The sequence below is a fragment of the Colobus angolensis genome, unplaced genomic scaffold, assembly GCF_000951035.1.
Source record: "Colobus angolensis palliatus isolate OR3802 unplaced genomic scaffold, Cang.pa_1.0 Scaffold138, whole genome shotgun sequence".
Taxonomy (NCBI): domain Eukaryota; kingdom Metazoa; phylum Chordata; class Mammalia; order Primates; family Cercopithecidae; genus Colobus; species Colobus angolensis.
The window spans coordinates 3,461,434-3,480,899 of NW_012114466.1; the positions used below are offsets into that span (position 1 = coordinate 3,461,434).

Consider the following 19,466-nt stretch of genomic DNA (forward strand, 5'->3'; position numbering starts at 1 on the left):
CCCTCCCCACCAGCCTCAGACCTCCCTGCCTGCCTCAGCCCTCCCTGCCAGCCTCCTCCCCTGCTCCCATCAGCCATCAGCTCAGCCCCACTCTGGAAGCCCTGGACCAACTATGTGCAATTCTCCCACGCAACTCTTATGTGCAGAAAACGCCAAGTCTCACTGGAGCGAGTGGGAAACCACAGCTCCCGAAGACAGACTGGAGACGACCTGAACCCACTAACCAACCACGAAGACTCCTTCTTTGTGACTTTCGGGCAAAACTCATGAGGGCAGCTGCAGGGCTCAGCCCGGCCTGTGTTGCTTTAACAGTCACTGAATCCACTTCTCCCGGTGGGTGGGGGCGTGGCTATGGAGCCACGCAGGCTCCTGACTTGGAGGGTGACTCTGGGGCCCATCATCCCAAGTGAGAAGCAGGCCAGTGTGGGGAGCTGGGCTGGAAAGGTTAGGGTCTGGGGCTGTGGGCCCTGTCCCTGAGAGCCTCCAGCCCTGAGTGACGCCACCTCTCTGGGCTCTCACGAGCCTGGGCCCAGAGACTGATGTGACCCACACTTACCCCACGGGAGGGAGGCTGCGGGTTTAAGGGCCCTCCGCAGGACCCTGGCAAGTTCCCAGAATCCCTCCCAGAAATACTTTTATTAAAATAAACTGAGCAAGGCCAGGCAGCTCAAAAGGATCCACACAAGGGGGTTCAGAGATAATCTGATGATGGAGACAGGAGACAGGGTGGGAGGGAAGCAGGTCACGAATGCACAGGAAACAGCAGGACTGTGGGAGGACCCCCTGCGGCCTCGGGCCCTCTGAGCTGAGCTGACAGGCAGGCTCTGGGCTTTGGGGGCAGTGAGGGTCAATTCGGGGCTCCACAGGGTATACTGTCCCCGTGTGCTCTCTGCGTGTGCTTGCAGAACAGGCCATAGAGCACCCGCAGAGTGCTCTTGGCATCCTTGTTCACGATGTCTGTGGACCAAAGGAGGGCAGGGCAGCCGGTCAGGCCTCGGTGGCAGTGAGCGACCATCCCGGTGTGCCCTGCACTGGGGGGTTTCCTGGCATTCAGGATTTCAGTGCTAACACCAGGAGAATCCCTGGAAACCAGGACAGCTGGTCACCCCAGGCCTGAGTCCCACGCCCGCTGCGTGACCTGCCTCCTCCTCTTGGCCAGTCCTCCCCTGAACCCTTCTGTGGTGCCTCCAACACAGCAACTCCTCAAGGTCTGGCTTCTCTGGACAGCCTGTCCCCAGAGACCTTGGTCTCCCCCACCCCAGGACCTCCTCCCCTGGGGCTGCAGTACCCCCTCCCAGGAAACCTTGGCAAGCACCCATTCTCCACCCCTGCCAGGCAAGAGGACTCTGCCAATGCGTGCTTATCCCCCAGTGCCCTGCACCCTGTTCTGTGGCTCTCGCACGAGGCGGCCACCCAGGGCTGACCACCATGTGGGCATCGGCCATGCACTCACCTTCAGGGCTGACGGGACAGCTGAGCAGACCCTCATCCTTCAGCAGCTCCAGCGCCAGGGTGACGTTGTGCAGCTATAAAGACAAGGCCCTGTCAGATGTGGGCACAAGCAGCCGCCCCAGGCCAGGCCCTGGGTCCCAAGTGCCAAGCCCTTCCTGTTGTCTGCCATGTCCATCATGAACGCAAACTCCCTACAGCCCCCAAGGATGGGGAGCTTACTCCGTCACACAAACAATCCATGCCTCATTCCTCAGCCACTCACAGGCCCCACTCTGAGCAGGTGCTGTACCACACTGGGAACACGCACGCATCCAGGGGCCACTGCCATTGAAAAACACAATCACCAAAGAGGATACCCAGCAGGGATCAGGGAAGGCTTCCTGGTGGAGGTGATGCCTGGTTGTGAGTCCTGCCAGGCAGGGAGAACTACCCAGGGAAAGGATCAAGGGCCTGGGGTGGCAGAGCTCCTTTGAGAACAGCTGTTTCCCAGGGCAAAGCACAGTGAAGAAATCGAGGCTCGGAGGAACCAAGGGGCTCACTGGAGCTCACGAGACAGAAAGTGCTCAAACCAGGTGTGTCCACTCCAATGCCCATGGGAAGCAGGCTGGAGACCAGAGTGGTCCCCACCCAGTGGCTGTCCTTTCCGCCACCCCTTGCCTGGGGTGCAGTCTCGGAGATGGCTCCCTTTAGAGGTAGAGGGCGCCTGGGCATCAGTCAGGTCCCCCAGGGGTTCATTGCTCACTTTGGTCCCTGCCTGGGGCCTCCCTCTGCTCATCTGCAAAGTGGGCTTGCCACAGTTCCCCTGTGCCTTGCTGTAGGATACGGTGAAAGCGCAGGAGCCCTGCCGGCCCTCCCGCACTGGGTCCCCTCCCTTTCCATTCTAGCTTCTCCCTTGGGCCTCATCTACAACCAGAGTAGGTCCCAGCCCTTTGCCTTAGGGCAGCAGCCTGGTGTGGGTGAAGAGGGACGAACTCCTGGTTCACTGTGACCTCAAACAGGTCCTCCCTTCTGCTTTAGCCACCAGTAGATCCACTAGAGGGGCTGGACATCCCAGCCCAGGGGTCAGCCGTGCCTGGTCCTGTTCCCTCCCTATCTGCCTGGCCACAGCAGTCCCACCAGGGCAGGGCAGATCCCATGGCAACCCAGCCAGGGGCCAAGAAGCCAGGTTGGCCGAGCATTGGATGAGCAAGGCCAGGCAAGACTCATCCAGAATGCCAGCCTGGCCCAGGCCACCTCCAGCCATCTCCTGGAGGGCCCGAGCAAGAGGACTCTTGGGATCTAGCTTGGATGTCTGTGCACTGCCACCCCCACCCCTGCCACTAAGTGTCTGACCTCAGACAAGTCACACATCCTGGCTGGGCCTCAGCTGCCTCATCTGTGTCATGCGGATGATGCATCTGTCTGCCTGCCTCTCCAAGGCTGCCATGCACATCCAACGTGATGACGGACACAGAATTGAAGCCACAAAGCAAGATTTGAAGGGGAGGATGATGAAGGCACAGGAGCCGGAAGTGGGTTACCATAGTCCTTCCCCACCTGGGGACACAAAGATGGAGGGCGGGTCCCAGATGGAAAGGAGTGTATGGGCAGGGTGCCCAGCAGCAGCAGCATCAAGGCCGCTCCTCTATAGTCAGCCAACAAGAAGAAACGGGCCAGGCACGTTGGCTCATTCCTGTAATCCCAGCACTTTGAGAGGCCAAAGTGGTCAGATCACCTGAGGTCAGGACTTCAAGACCAGCCTGGCCAACATGGTAAAACCCTGTCTCCACTAAAGAATACAAAAATTAGCTGGGTGTGGTGGCACATGCCTGTAATCCCAGCTACTTGGGAGGCTGAGGCAGGACAATTGCTTGAACCCAGGAGGCAGAGGTTGCAGTGAGCCGAGATTGCACCATCGCACTCCAGCCTGGGAGACAGAGCGAAACAAAGGCTATCACACGGAGCCAATGCTGTAGCACGCTGCAGGTGCCAATGCGGGGTGAAGCTCTGAGGCTGTCCAGACCAAGATGGACGGGAAGCTCTGAGTGGACAGACCAGAGTATCACCGGAAGTTCCTATCACTGTGTCCCCAGTTCTTCCTCCTAGCCTGGAATATTCTGGGAAACTAGGGTTGCAATTGTTGCTATTGTTCACATTCTCATTACGAATATTATTTGCAGTTACACGGAGAGTAAATGTCGGAGTGAGAACAAGACCCTGAAGAACCTGAGGTTCTAGATTCCACACTGTGCTCTCCCGCCTCAAAGCCCCGCCTTCGATATACTCAGTGAGCCAGAATCTCCCAAACTGTGATCTGGGATGGACAGGAAAGGGGATATCTGTGGCCAAACATTTTAAGAAACTGATGGATTAAATAAAATAAGATGGAAGTCCTTCACTGCAGGACTTATCAGAACCTTGAACATGTTAGTGGGTCTCATGAACCTTCAAGGCTAGACATGTTTCCCCAAGTTATTTATTCATAGAACCCATTTGTCACAGAGCACCTCCTGGGACCAATGTTTTGGGATAACTTTGTTCATTCACTTATTTAAAAAATGCTTGTCATCTACTATGTACTAGCCATGCAACTAGTACCCAAAACAGACCAGACCCCCTGCTCTCATGGAGCTTATGCTTTGGGAGCTGCTATCAACACGGAAAATTATGACATCTGCTTCTGTTTGTCACACTCCTCCTCAATGACACTCAATCCGAACAAAAGATCATCTCCCAGAAGAGCTGGCCCTGACTGCAGAGCTATCTCACGATGCTCCGTCCAGAGATTTTTGTTCCGTGTGCGGTTTGAGATGAAGATAAAACTACCACCTTCCACGGAGCCAAGAGAAGGTTACAACCCGGGAGGATGCGTGCAAATCCTCCTGGGGAAGAATAATTTAATGTGGAAGGACGCCAAGGATTCCTGGCTCCAGGGATTTGATTTCTGGGAGCAAATGATCCTCTCTCCCCTGGTCCTTAACTTCCGTGCCTATAACGAATGACTATCTCACACAAACACCATCCGCAAAGAGGGTCTGATAATGAGAAATCCAATTTCAAGAGGCTCCTCTGCCAAGATAACAACTCCGCAGGGGCCCACCTTCGGCAAGGGCTGGTGTTCCCGCCCTCCTCTGCTGACGACCTCTTCAACATTTCGATTACACATTCCTGCAGCAGAGATTGCCCACAATATGCTGTAAAAATTCATTCTTGGGGTCTGAGCTAAGAGGCTGCTGCTCTTCCCCCACATCTAATCTGACTCATATTCAGAAGTAGGTTCTAAAATCAGTGGATTCAGCAAAGTGGCTGCACACAGCAACATGGAAGTCTGCACGTTTGTTCCCGTCTTGTAACTGGGGCTTGGATGGTGCAACAGATTGAGCAGAGGCCCTGCAGCCCATGGGTGCCCCAGAGCAGCTCTGAGCTGGGTTCTGAGCCCCAGGCCCTCAGCCCACAGGTGGTCCCGCCTGCCCCCTTCCTCCACCTTCTCACCGCTCACATTTCAGTGCCTTGCCTTCCCGAGGCAAGCTCGGAACCCAGTCTCAGCCTTGGCTTCAACCCCACTGAGCCCTGGCACCCTCCAGCTCCCAGGGGCTCACACTGGCTCCACAGGAGGAAAACAGGGAGGTCCCTAACTCACTGTGTGCCCTGGGCCAGGCTTCTGTGCCTTTCTGAACTGTTTCCTCTGTGGAAATGGGGATGGGAAGAGTTCCTAACTCCAAGACCCAATATGAGGACTTGCTTGCACATTTGTCCACACCGCCTGCGGGAGATCCCACCATCGGCCCAATTCTGCACCCACACACTTTAGCAGGGCTGTCCCACGTCACTGCCAAGGCCACAGGGCCTGCTCCAATGGAAGTGGCAGCCTGCCCATTCCAAGCCAGGGCCTCATGCCTTCTGTCTGGTCTCTCGTGTGTCTGCCATTGCCAGGAGGAAAGCATGCCCGGGCCAGCTGCTGGTCCCAGGAGGAACATGGCAGGCTGTGGCACAGAGCCGAGCCACCCAGCCACGGCAGCCTGATCCCCATCCAGTCCTCGGAGGAGTGACAAAGTCTAACTGAGCCTCCAGCAGCTAAACTCAGTCGACCTGCCGGTCCGTGGGAAGAAATGAGCGTGGTTTTCAGCCCCTAGGTTTTCGGGTGGTTTGTTAAGCAGCACGTCTGTGGCAACGGCTGGCCGATGCGGCTCCTCCAAATGGAAGAACCTACGAAGCAGTGGCCACTCTGCCTGCCACGACCACCAGGACCGTAGACACTGGCTGTCCCGGCCTCGCTGCTCTGACCCAGCATCTAGCTCTTGGGAACCAAGTCCAGAGCACCTGGCCTCTAGGGAAGATGGAGGCCACACCCACTCAAGATGCATCCCCTTGGGGGCGAGGGACACGGCAGGCTGCGGGCGGTAGGCTGTCCTGGCATGAGGCTGCCACTGAGCAGCTGGGTGGTCCTGGGTAAGCCTCTCGGGCTCCGGGCTTCTCTCTGTAAAATGGAGATGCAATCCTGCCCCGCCCCCCACAGAGGCATGGAGGTAGGAGAGGGGAGAGGGCCAGGAGAGGCAAAGTGCAGGGAGCTAACCCCAAGGGAGTATGGACTGTGGTTCAGGGCCCCACAGAGCACTGAGGGACTGCAGAGGAGCTGAGAAGGTGGGCAGAGCTGGCTGCCCGCCCAGGGAAGCAGGTGGGAAGCAAAGCCGGGGTAGGCTGGGCTGAGAGCACAGCCTGGGTGGATGCGAGGGAATGGGGGAGGACCAGGCCCTGAAGAGCTGGAAGCGGGCCAGAGGTCATGTGGCTGTAGCTGGGAGTCGGCAGGAAGGGAGGAGGGGACGTGGCCGGGGAGGCAGATGGGGCTTGGCAGTTGGGTGGTCCACTTAAAGCAGGGGAGAGGCATGGGGTGGGTGTCCAGGAAGGGTTGAGGGGAGGGGCCCGGAAGAAGGGTCCAGGTGGAGGGGCAGTCTGGTAGGAGCCCAGGGGTGACCTCACCTGCTACTGGGCCCCAGATAGGCCAAGAGGCCTGATCCAGTGCCAGGGACGCCCTGGGCATGTGAAAGGGATGGAAGCCTTTGTCTCTCCCAGAAACAGCCCCAAAGGCTGGCCCTGGGACTGGGTATGTGGGCCTGCCTCCTGCTTCATCTCTACAGAAAAAGCTACTGCTGCAGAGAGATAAAGAGGTCCTCCTGCCCCGGGCCACAGGAACCCTGCCATGGATGGAGATAAGCTGGCTGCCCAGGATCCTGGGCATGCCACCAGCCACCAACCCTCCAGCCTGTCCACTGGGATGCACGCCTCCAACGTCACCTCCTGTGAGAGGCAAGGCTGGGGACACTAGGGACCACATGTCCCTCAATGCTGACTCCTCGATGGTTCTCCAAACTCTTTCTTGCTACCTGTGTGGCCTGAGTGGGGGGCAGGCATTGTCAGCCCATTTTCAGAGACAGAAAACCTGAGGTCCAGGCAGGCAGGGAGCTGGTGGTGAAAAGCACAAGACCCAGCCTCTTGCCTGGCAGTGACCCGGGGTAAGCCTTGGCCCGCCGTGGACCTCTGTTTCCTTATTTGGAAAGGAGTAAAATCCCTTCTCATGGGCCAGGCCTACCGGGTAGGAAGGGCGCTCCTAACAGGGGAGCAGCCTGTGCCAAAGCCCAGAGGTGGGAGAGCCCAGGGAGCTCGAGGAAGTGGCAGCACACACAACAGGGGCCGGGTTGGGGGCGGAGGCAGGACTAGCCAGCGGGCACTGAAGGCTGTACCTGGGGAAGAGGCGGTGGGAGCTGCATCTTCGCAGGCTCAACTGCCCTCCCACCTCACCTCCAGCACTCTCTCCGTCCCTCTTCCTCAGGTCAAGCCGCAGCCCTCGTGCCTGGATGCAGGCAGCCAGCTCCCAGCCAGTCCACCAGCCTCTAGGGTCCACGTGGGAACTGCTGAGCCCCCCAGGTCAGGCCCCACCCTTCCAGCCCCTCTAGCCAGAGTGAAGCACCGACAGCTCCCTGACCCATTCCTGTTCTTGCCCCACTCTGAGCCTTTGTTGACGCTATTCCCTCCCCTCTGCGAGCCCTTCCTCGATAACTGTGCAAACCAATCCCTAACCAACCTCCCAGCTCGCCTCTGATGCAATGCCCTTCTTGACTCCTTGAGATTATTCTAACCCCTCATTGTTCCAGGTCCCTCTTCTGAACCAGGCATCTGAACCAACACATTTTGCTGTGGCCCTGCAAGACCACCTGTCACTAGGAGAACAGTGGGCACAGACTGAGAGGTCCCTGAAAGCAGGAGCTGTGCTGCATCATCTTAACATCCCATACAGCTCAGGGCCTGGCACTAAACAGGCACTCAGGGAATGAGGGAACAGACGTGTGGGTAGGGGATGGTTGGGTGAGCAGGTGGGCGGATGGGCAGGCAGGTGTATGGGTAGATTGGGTGGATCAATAAACAGAACAGGAAGATGGACTAAAGGACAGACAGATGGATACATGAAAGGACAAGCAGGTAAATGGACAGGTAGACAAGTGGATGGATGAATGTATGGATGGTCAGATAGACATATAGATAAAATTCCTATGGGTGGGTAGACAGGCAGGCAGGTGGGTGGATGGATGGATGGATGGACTGGGTAGATGAATAAACATGAAGATAGGTGCATGGACAGGCAGGTAGGTGGATGGATAGGTGGGCAGTTAAATGGATGTGTGCATAGATGGTGTGGCTTGGTAGGTGAACAGAAGGGCTAATAGGTGGACAGGTAGGTGGATAATAGGTAGATGGGGATAGATAGATAGGTAGATGATGGATGGATGGATAGATGGATGGATGGGTGGGTAGGTGGATGGATGGATGGGTGGGTGGGTGGATGGAAGGAAGGAAGGAAGGAAGGAAGGAAGGAAGGAAGGAAGGAAGGAAGGAAGGAAGGAAGGGTGGATGGATGGTTGGATGGGTGGGTGGATGGATAGATGGGTGGGTGTGTGTGTGGGTGTGTGTGTGGGTGGGTGGATGGATGATGAATGGATGGATGGATGGATAGGCAGACATATAGACAAACAAGCTTCCCCTACACCCTTCACTTCACCTGGAAGTGAATAAACAGATTGGTCATGTCAATTCTGTATATCTGTTCACCCGGAGGTAGACCATCAAGAAAAATCTTTGGAAAACTTACCATTTCTGCAGGAGAGTTGGGAGTGAGGTAGAATTCCTTTAAGTGCAGGAAGAAGCCTTCAAGTTGTCCAATCAGCAAGAGTAAGATGACCCCGTCTGCAAACTACAAAGGCAGGAACTGAAGACTGTCATATGGAAGAAGTCTGGGGAAGCCCACTTTGTCTTTGACAGGCGGTGTGGCCCTAAGGAAGTCGTACAAGTTCTCTGAGCCTCTGGTTCCTTGGTGAGAAGTGGGGAAGACATTCCTGACCTCACAGCGTTGCAGGTAAAAAGTGGTTTCAGGCTGCCTGGTACACAGTACATGCTCAGTGGAAAAAGTACTTTCTAAACTTACTGCAGAATAGCCTCATGTCAGTTTTTAAACAGCACGCTGTTTCACAAGCTACAGAAACACAGGGGAAAACAGAGTTAAGTGTAAAATTATTCCATCAGAAAAGGCAGAGAGCAGCACACCGGGCTCATCTCGCCGGCTGCCACATTAATATTTCTGTCTGTTCTGTCTGTATGTTCAGAGATAAAGCTCTCGTCCCTGCCACCAGCATATCATATGTTAATATAATCGTATTGAGTCTCTTCAAAGATACAAAACACAGGATGGGATATTGGAAGAAACTGCCATTCGAAGCCCTTAATGGAATTTCCTCATATTAAGCCTGTTTCGATGTTATTAGTTTGGGCCTGAAATCTTTTCCGCCGCTATTCCTTGGTAATACAACTGGAACGCAAGGGACTTCCTTACCCCGTTTTATTGAACAGTCTCTAAATACCACCTTTGCACATGCCATGAGTCTCTAAAACCCGTTATTTTACCAAGGGAGAGATAAAGATGGAACAGGTAGAATGTAAATCTCAGAAATCATCCTGTTTATACCCACATGAAATATAATAAAACTACAAATCTCTCATTTATTTCATGCCAGCAGCGTGCCAGGCAATATACCAAACATGTGGGGCTCACCAGCTCATGTATCACTCACAACTCTACCAAGTTGCTGTCTTGTACCCACTTTATAAGAAGAGCCTGAGGTTCAGAGAAGTCCAGTAACTCACCCAAGGTCACACAGCAAATGTGGAGCGGTCTCAGCAGAGCCCAGGGCCCATAAGTGGTGGAGGCAGGAGGGAAATGTGTGTCTATCTGGCTGCAGAGCCTGGTACTTCCACCCTGCCATGCTGCCACACCATATCACACACACACTTCTCACGTGGCCACTGTATGAGGTGGTTATAAGCACAAACTCTGGCCCCACCTGCCTGGGTTCAAATCCCAGGTCCACTACTTATCACTGTGTGACCTTAGACAAGTTAATTAACCTCTCTGTGCCTTAACATCCTCCTCTGTAAGTGGGGTAGTATAGTCCCCACTTCAGAGGATTATGGGGAGGATTCAATGAGTTAACATGGAAAGCATTTTGCCTGGGGACTGGCACATAGTGAGGGCTTTATTGGTTTTAGTGACTAGACATGGGAGTACATTATCCCTTCCTCCCCAGCCAATGCCTATCCAGAGTCTCTCTGAGAGGTCAGCAGCTCTGGCTACGAGCTTCATGAGCCAACTGGTCCATCTGGGACCAGACTCCCTCCCCACCCCAGACCCCAGCACAACCCAGGTGGCCAGATGCCTACGTCATGTCCCATTGAGGCCACTGGCATCCAGCAGACTCCATGCCCACTCTGCAGGCCCCCGGGTTGGCAGCTGCTCTGCTCCTCTGCACCCCCTGCTCCCCGCTGCAGTGTGGGAAGCCACAGCCCACGGTGGGTGCTGACCCCCTGAGATTCTACTCCTGCTCCTGGGAAAATTTAGCTTCAGTCAGCTGTGGGAGGGCTGGGCTCCTCAGGGTGCTTGTGATAGACATGGAGCCTGCAGACGGCGGGGCTGCGCTGTCACCTACGCCTGGCACATGGCGCAAATCTAATAAATTCTGTTTGGGCGAACACAACCACGCAGGGAAGACTCATGTGCTTCAAGTCTTGGCATCAGCTAGTCTAAGATTAATTATAAAATAAAATTATAACAATGAGAAGCAGTGACAGCCGAGGTGACTCCAGGTTTGTGAAGTGTTCCCACACCCCCACCCCCGGGATCCCACTGTGTCCCTGGTGGCCAGTGCTGCCTGCCAGCAACAGTCCCACTGGGGAGGGAGACCTTAAGCCTCCAAGAGGTGATACGACCCCCACCACACAGCAGGTTCCCAAGGCCTGCAGAACCCTCTTTCCTTCCTACAGCCAGTGGCCCTGCCCTGCCTGGGGACGCCGCAGCTCAGTCCCTACCTGGGTGTCCAGATTCTGCACAGACAGGCCCAGGCGGTCCAGCTTCTGGTTGACAAAGTTCACGATGGCCTAACCAGGGAAGAACACGGGCCTAGCATGCAGCAGGTGTGATGCAAGGACCCGTGATTCCCTCCTACAGCGCAAGTGGGCGGTGGGTGGGGTGGGCGGCCCGAGAGCTGCTGAGAGCTTTGATCTCTCCTACCTCTTTCACTGCGTTCACTTTCTCCGGAGCCAGCTTAAATAATTCATCAAAGACGTCCTCTGCAGACACAGATCCAATAAACACCTCATTACGATGCTATTATCTTTGTGCCAAACAGGGAATTTTTTTTTCACAAAAGTTTCTTAGAATAACCAGTCCAGAGGGAGCTGTCGTTTTAGATCATGGTTCTCAAATAAAATAGACCTGGATTTGAGTCACTGCTCTCCTGGCCGTGTGGCCCAGGGGGAGTCACCTTCTCTCTCTGTGCCTCCCTAGCTGGGGTTGTTGCAGAGATGGAATTCGATAGCAGATAACACACCTGGCCCCGCGGCACAGTGACCGGGCACACAGTAGGACTTCATAAACAGCCGCTCTTCCTGCAGCCAACACCTGTTACTACGTCGGCACAGCTGCAGCCCTTTATCTGCCAGCTGGCCCTCCCTCCTCCCAGGGCCCTGCTCCACTCCCCAGGGCCACGGGAGCTGCTACAGGTGGGTGATCAGGGTCCATGAGTCTCCTCCCCTTGGTTTTAAATTGGCTGAGTGAGGGCTCCTCCCTGCTGCCTCCCCCCGCCCCCAAGAGTGTCTGAATCTGCTGCCCGCAAAAGGCCAGCTCTTTCAGCAACTCATTCACTCCCTTGGGGTCTGGGAACAGTGGCTCAGGCCCTGGGTTCCAGTCTCAGGCGCCTCATGTCCTCAGGCTAATGCCCTTTGTGCACAAGCTGGATTCCTGCTATTTGCAGCTAACACACCTCCCATGGGGACACTGGTCCTTGGGCACCAAATACACAGACTGGCCTGAGTTTGCTGTGGCTTCTGCCACTCAGCAGCTGTGTGACTCCAAGCAAATCACAGCACCCCTCTCTGTTTCAGTTCCCTCGTTAATGAAGGGGGGAAAGTAGCACCAAATAGCATCATGCATGTTAAAATGCCCCCTGAAATCAATAAACATGGTGGACACATCAGTGGTCAGGGAAATTGGGTTTCTTCACCCTGTGACACCCACTTCTCATGCTGCCCCATGCCCAAAATACTGCTCCCTGGGCAACCCCTCATGTCCTCAGGCTGCACCTCCTGCTACATACACAGATCCCCAGCCAGCCCTCCTTGCCCCTCCCTTCTCCTTTCTCCCCAGACTCAGCCTCCCTCAGCCCCCATTCTCAGAAGCTCCTGGCAGGTTATTATTTCTACCTCTGCAGGTGAAGTGCCCCTCATAGCATCCCTGCCCACATAGCTATGTGTCTAAGTGGGGAGGGTACAGGGAGGAAAAATAGTGTTAGGATGGATAGATATGGGTGAATAGATAGGTGGTTGGATGGGTAGATAGATGAATGGATGGACGAATAGGTGGATAAGTGGATAGATGAATGGATGGATGGAGAGGTGCATGGGTGGGTGGGTGGATGGATGGATAGGTGCGTGGGTGGGTGGGTGGATGGATGGATGGATAGATGATGAATGGGTAGATGGATGAATGAATGGAAGCATGAATGGATGGATGGAGGGATGGATAAATGGGTGGGTGGGTGACTGGATAGATGAATGGAAGAATGGGTTGATGGATGCATGGATGGATGAATGGATGGATGGAGAGGCGAGTAGGTGGATAGGTGGGTGAGTAGATAGATGAATGGAAGAAAGGATGGACCCATACATGGATAAATGGATGAATGGATGAGTGGGTGAAGAGCTGGCCAGACCACTGACAAAGGAATGAATGCATGAAAGAAGTAGCAACTAGATCAATCCACTGATTGGTGAACAGCTCTGTCAGAAGGGTAGGTGCCACATTATTGCCCACTCACTATTGAGCACTGCCCACATGCTGAACACACTCACAAATTACTTCCTTTAACCCTCACTGCCAGTTTAAAAGGTGAGTACCCTTTTATAGATGAGGAAACTGAGGCACAGACAAGTTAAGGTACTTGCCCAAACTTAAGTGGCTAACGAGTGGGAAAACTGGTGTTTGAGCACAGACCACTGACTCCAGAGCCCACACATTTACCACACTCCACCATCACCGCCTATGTGAATTATAAATCTCTCTCCCCACAGGAACAGTATAATGAGAAAGAGCAGCCAGCTTCATGATGGACAGACAGAAAGAGGGACAAATGAATAAGAATGAGGCTTGAGATACAAACAGCAGGCGACAGGCAAATGAGAGAATGCTCAGCAATTAACCCTCCATCAGGACTCGTCTGCATTAACACGCATCAGATAGGAACAGATTTCCAAAAACGAAGAAAGTACTCACTCGGAGGCTGGTCCTTGTCTGTGCTGTGCAGGGGGTGGAAAAAGCAAACAAATGGTTAAAAAAAACCCTGCAAACCTACAATGTCTCAATATGACAAGCATCAGTGCTGGCAAAGTCGCAAAGAAACTGGCATGCTGTGGTTTTCCTGGCAGCTTTGTAGGTAGGGCAGATAGCAGAGAAGGTCTCTGTGGGAAGCAAAGGACAGAAACAGGTTCGTGCCCTTCCCTGAGGCTTCCACACCTAGAGACATTTGGATTTTGCTGGTTTTGTGGTTCCTGTTTTGTTCTGAGGGAGATACATCACACCTATCATAAAGTGCACAAGTCGTAAATTTACAGCTTGTGCGTTTCACAAATACACACTTGTGTGATCACCCCCACTTACATGCTGCAGACCCTCCCAGCAACCCCCGCCCCCCACCGTGTTCTCCCTTCCATCCCCTCCCTCCCTACACTGACCACAGCTACGATTTCTCTTGCCATCTATTGGTTTTGCCTGTCCTGGAAGTTCGTGAAAATGAAACCATACCATGTGTTCTCTTTTGGGTCTGGCTTCTTTCACCCCATTTTTATTGTTTTCGAACAATTTCTTTTTTTTTTTTTGGTCAGGTTTTTAGATCCACCCCTACCCCATAGAAGAGAAGTTCTGTAGATCCAGGACAGGCCGAGTCTCTCTAAACACAGCCCTCCAGAAAAGAGCTGGGCCCCACGGGGCAGAGCCCAGCAGCCTGGGACAGAGACCTGGGCTCAGCACAGAGGTCAAGGCTGCCAGGAGGGACAGACGCCGTGTGCTGTCCACACAGCTCCAGCACCAGCCAAGCCTTCAGAGGATGGCAGCCCCACCTGGCCAGCAACTTGGCTGCATCCTTGTGAGAGATCGTGAGTCAGCGTCACATGGAAGCCAGCAAAGGTGGACCTGCTGGCAGCTGTGCAGCCCCTAGGGCCCATCCCTCTCCAGGCCCCACCTGTTCTGCTCCACGGGGAAAAGGATGGCCAGCCCCAGTGGATAGTGAACAAGGTGGCCATGCCCCAGTGGGTGGGGAGCAGGTGGCCATGCCCCAGTGGGCGGGGAGCAGGATGGCCACACCCCCCAGTGGGCGGGGAGCAGGATGGCCACACCCCCAGTGGGTGGGGAGTAAGACGGCCAGCCTCTGGCCATGCAGGGGCCTCTAAGATTCTTACAGCTTTGCAAGGAAAGAGGAACATCCTGCTCACACTAGAGACACAGATTCACTGGCTCCTGTGCCCCAAACCCAGGGGCCCCCACCCTAGAGAACAAAGCAGGGTGGCTGGGAGGGGCCAGGCAGGGACCTGATTGGAGGCTGGAAGGAAAGGGGTCCTGTGTGCTACCGTGGAACTGAGGGGTCAGTGCAGCCTTTTTGGGTCTGAGAGAAAGCCACAGAGTGTGAGGGCCCTTCCCACAAAGGTCGGGCAGATCTGCCCCGGCCCCGCCCTGCCCCCCGATCACCGCTGTGAGCCCCAGCCCCACCCACGGGCCCTCGTCCTCCCTCACCTGTATTCAGTGAGCTGTTCTACCGACTTCTCTGACTTCAGACCACTCTTGGTGCTCTAAGAAAAATAAAGGGGAAGAAAATTAAATAATCCAGAAAACTCTGGGGCCCAAAGCAGCCCCAGTGTCCCGTTTGCTCTGCATCATCTCTCCTCAGGACAGCCTCCTGGCTTGTCTTTCTTCCCCAGGAGTCTTGAGGTTGGGGATGTGTCTGCCTCACTCCCCCAGGCATCCTCAGAGTCTCACGGCGGGAGGAGGGCCGTATCAATGAGTGTGTGGCTATGAACAAATGAATGATGAAGGAGTGAATCAATGAAGTCACCTCTGATTTATGTTGGCAGTATAGACCAAGCCACACAACTGCTTGGTAGGGAATTATAATCAATGGTTTTAAAAAAACAGTAAAAGGCCAGGTGTGGTGGCTTATGCCTGTAATCCCAGCACTTTAGGAGATGAAGACAGGTGGATGGCTTGAGCTCAGGAGTTCGAGACCAGCCTGGGCAACAGGGTGAAACCCCATCTCTACCAAAAATACAAAAAATTAGCCAGGCACAGTGTCTCACACCTGTAGTCCCAGCTACTTGGGAGGCTGAGGTGGGAGGATCACTTGAGCCGAGGAGGTGGAGGTTGCAGTGAGCCGAGATTATGCCACTGCACTCCAGCCTGAGCAATAGAGCAAGACGCCATCTCAAAAAAAAAAAAAAAAAAAAAAAGTAGAAATGACTCGGACTAGGTTTAGCCAAACTTGGCTTATTCTCTTGGGGCAAGTCAGAGGTAAGCCCTCAGACACGAAGCCCCTCTGCATGAGGGACCCGAGGCTGGGGTGGGGCAGAGGGGTCATGGGAAGCAAAGAGCAGGTGGGGCCCCCTATTAAGATGCTAAGACTCTGTCTGGAGAGGGAAGCGTGGATTCCTGGGTATTAACTGCAGCACAGGCAGGCCACACGCTAGACAGAACATCTGAGGGTGGGGAAACCTAGGAAGGCTTCCTGAAAGAGGAGAACGGGGCACTGTCACAGTCATCAGTGATCTAACAAGAGACAGCACCCTCATGGTGAGAGTAGTAGTTTTGCCTCGCGGTGTGAAGGCTCCCTGTGGCTATGAACAGACGGCCACACATGGCTCAGGGATATGGTCTGACAACCCCTGGCCTCAGCCTCTGCCAATCAGATGCCCTTTGCTGAGGTCAAATGGAGCTGGCCGGCCATGGACCTCCTCATGTCCCCAAGCCTCTGCCAGCCCCACTAGACTCTTACCAGCCTGTCTCCAGCTCCAGACAGCACCCCCTGGCCATCCTGGCTGGATTCTCTTTCTCAGGGTTCCCTGAAACTCAACCTGGGTGAGCCCCGCCCCAGCCAACTCCACCAATGCAGGGTGGGCAATGAGGACCCAAGACGTTCAGCTGCTGCTTACAAATCCCTGGGGGCCCAGCTGCTACCTCAATGGTGATGACCTCCACCTGGACGTTGGTTGGGAGGGACAGGTTGGGCTGGAAGCGCTTGGCCAGGGCCACAAGAAGGTGCAGGGTGGACAGCAGATCCTTGTTGAAGATGGCTGGGAAGAGAGTGGAGACAGATCAGAGCCCAGGGAGCCGCCAAAACGTGCAGCCAAATGAAGCTTTCCTCATTGTCAGAACAACCATTTGCAGATGAAGGAGGTCTGTGTCCAGCCTTCTGCAGAGCAGAGATCTGGAGATACATGTTCAGAACCTAAAAACCATCACACTTCACCCCGTCATCCCTCTTTTTAGAATACAGCCCAGGGGTACGATCTCCCTTGTGGAAGGAGCTCTAGACACAAAGACGTTCACTGCAGCACTGTTTACAATTGGAAACAACCAAGTGACCTCTGGGAAGGCACGGGCTGAACGATCATTAGGTTTCAGCTCAGTGTGACTTACTTCAAGGTTGATTTCATCAACATCAATTACGGATTGTGAGACGTTACAGGTTGCGAATGCAGGTGCACATGACCCAACAAAACCTGGGTTTGAAAACTGACTCTTAAATCCTCACCACCCAACCTTGGAGAAGCTGCTTAACTTCTTTCAGCCTCAGTTTTCTCACCTGGGATGGGGGTTGAGGGGATATAGAGAATTGAAGGGAAAGAAATCTATACCAAACTGTGAACCAGGTGGGGTGGGAATTTTAGGTGTTTGGCACACTCTTTTGTTTTTTGGTGTTTTTTTGATATGGAGTCTTACTCTTGTAGCCCAGGCTGCAGTGCATTGGCGCCATCTCAGCTCACTGCAACCTCCACCTCCCAGGTTCAAGCAATTCTCCTGCCTCAGCCTCCTGAGTAGCTGGGATTACAGGCACCTGCCACCACACCTGGCTAATTTTTGTATTTTTAGTAGAGATGGGGTTTCACCATGTTGACCAGGCTGGTCTCGAACTCCTGAGACCTAAGGTGATCCGCCCACCTCGGCCTCCCAAAGTGCTGGGATTACAGGCATGAGCCACCGTGCCCGGCCAGGCACACTCATTTTTTGTACAAGCAGGGCCTGCAGATATTCCAATACTTTAATGAAATGAGAGTGAGGATTGGGCCGACCATGGTACTTGGAACTCAGCAGTGACTGTCATTCTCCACGAGACCGTTTGCTATGCTTGGGCTGCACTTTGCTGCAGTAACACCCTCCGGGGCACAGACATGTGCTGGGCTGTTGGCTGCTCTGCCAGATGACTGACTGTGGCTGCCCGAGGCTTCTACCTCCTTCCTGACTCCCAGGTTGTACCCCTGCTGGGAAGAGGATGAGCACACCTTCCTGGTGGGTGAGAAGCCTGGAGCAGAAGGACCCCAGCGGCCCCACACACCCCCGGGGTGGCCAGGTTGCGGCCCACGTACTCTCCACGCTCCACTTGGCTTGCCGCTCCTCCAGCTGCAGACTCCGGTTCACGGCCTCCAGCACCACCGCCAGCTTGTGCTTCTGGCTTGCGGCTGTCAGGGCGATGTCCTCTGCTTCCAGCTTGAGTGCCGCCAGCCTCTCTGGAGGCAGGAGAGTGTGGTGAGGGCCCCTGGCTGGGGGCAGCTCAGAGAGCACCTGGGGACCCTCCAGGAGGCTGAGCCTGCCTGGTGCTTCAGAGAACATGGGTCTAGAGAGCTCATTCTTGGCGTTGGACCCTGGGCCACACCCACAGCCTCAACCAGGTACGCCCTCCAGCTCCCAGGAATTGGTGGGGCATGCAGGCCACATGATATGAGCAAGTCTCAGCCCCCTGAGCTGGTCGAGACAGCCCACCTCACCTTGATCAGCCTGTGCCTGCATCCCTTGCTCTTCTGCACAGCTGTGTCTACTTCATCTCTGCAGGGCAGTGTGGCCTTGTGGTTAAAGCCTACACTCCTAGGCTTCTATCCTGAACCCCCTGCTTCCCTAACCATGAGACTTTGGACAAATTATGAGCATTTCAGAGGCTCCCTTTCATCATCTGTTCAATGGGGATAGTAACAGCACAGGGCTGTTCTGAGGATGAATTGCGCCTGCTACATGGGACATGACCGGAAGTGCTAGCCGCATGAGTGGAATTGTACAGCCCATCTCCAAAGAGCTCGGTGAACACTGCAGAGGCTGGCCCCAGGCGAAGTGCTGAGAACATGGAATCATGTCCTATCTGTAGGACTCCTATCTGTAGCCTCCAAGACCACAGTTGTGTGCAGAAGAGATGCGTAGACCAGACATGAACACACAAAGGCAAAGGGAGAGGGTAACTCTGGGGCTTGTGGGGACACTTGCCCGGGGCCAGGAGGCGGCCCCGAGAATGCACACCCCCAGCAAAGCCCCTTGGAGATTTCCAGACTGAGGAGGAACACGGAGGCAGGAGCCCAGCCCTGTCCCCAGCCACCCAGGACTGCCCGTTTTCTCTCCAGCAGCCTGGGACAGCCCGAGGGCAGGGACCATGGGTTCTTTTGTTACCTCCCAGCACCTCAAAACAGCAGGCACTCATTAAGTGTTGGAGAGGCAGTGTGGTGTGGTGGAAAGGTCACCAACCCAGGTGTCAGAGCCCCAGCCTGAGCCCCAGCTCAGCCCCCTCACTCATGGGCCATGGATAGCGCCTCTATCTCCCCAGCCCAGGCCCATCTAGAAAGTGAGACAGGGGTCCCTAAACCCGGGGTCATTGTGGGGACCGAGGGAGAGAGCCTACCTGTAGGGCCCGGAGGGACCAGGTCAGGGGGATGGGGCCAAGGCCCAGGCAGCCCCAGAAATAGCCACTTACGGAATAGGTGGTGCAGGATGAGCCCGTCGAACATGTCCTCCTCCAGGCTGCGGACCACAATGTGCTCGGGGAGGAGAGTGGTGTTGATCCACTCCATCAGCACCTGCAGGCCCCAAGGGGACAACTTTTAGGGGGATGGGGGCTTCTCACCTGGCCCTACACTTGGCTTGGAATGCCTGCCTCTCGCCTGCCAACTCCTACCCATCTTTCAAGACCTGGTCAAATGTCACCTCCACTGGGAAGCCCTCCTTGATCTCCCAGGCTGAGTTAGGGGACTGCTCTGGGTTCCTGCAGACTCCCTGCTTCTCTTCATCACAAACCTGAGCAGCGTGGGGCTGTCATTATCATGTATGAGGTTTTAGTACCAGGAACTGGGGTACTACCATAGCAAATACCTAAAAATGGGGAAGTGGCTTGGGGAATGGAAAGAATTGGACAATGAAC

At 54.8% G+C, this 19,466-nt stretch overlaps 1 protein-coding gene across 1 annotated transcript in view; it reads right to left on the reverse strand.

The window, feature by feature from the left end:
- Window positions 1-617: 617 nt before the first annotated feature.
- The window catches only part of PARVG (parvin, gamma), a 36,952-nt gene continuing 18,103 nt past the window's right edge, over window positions 618-19,466 (reverse strand). The window contains exons 3-12 of the mRNA XM_011934775.1: window positions 19,023-19,125; window positions 17,656-17,796; window positions 16,247-16,362; window positions 14,813-14,868; window positions 13,301-13,323; window positions 11,042-11,100; window positions 10,840-10,908; window positions 8,573-8,674; window positions 1,454-1,526; window positions 618-957 (exon numbers count right to left, since the gene is read on the reverse strand). Coding sequence (XP_011790165.1) covers window positions 848-957; window positions 1,454-1,526; window positions 8,573-8,674; window positions 10,840-10,908; window positions 11,042-11,100; window positions 13,301-13,323; window positions 14,813-14,868; window positions 16,247-16,362; window positions 17,656-17,796; window positions 19,023-19,125 — 852 coding nt within the window. The 3' untranslated portion in view covers window positions 618-847. The remainder of the gene's footprint in view (window positions 958-1,453; window positions 1,527-8,572; window positions 8,675-10,839; window positions 10,909-11,041; window positions 11,101-13,300; window positions 13,324-14,812; window positions 14,869-16,246; window positions 16,363-17,655; window positions 17,797-19,022; window positions 19,126-19,466) is intronic.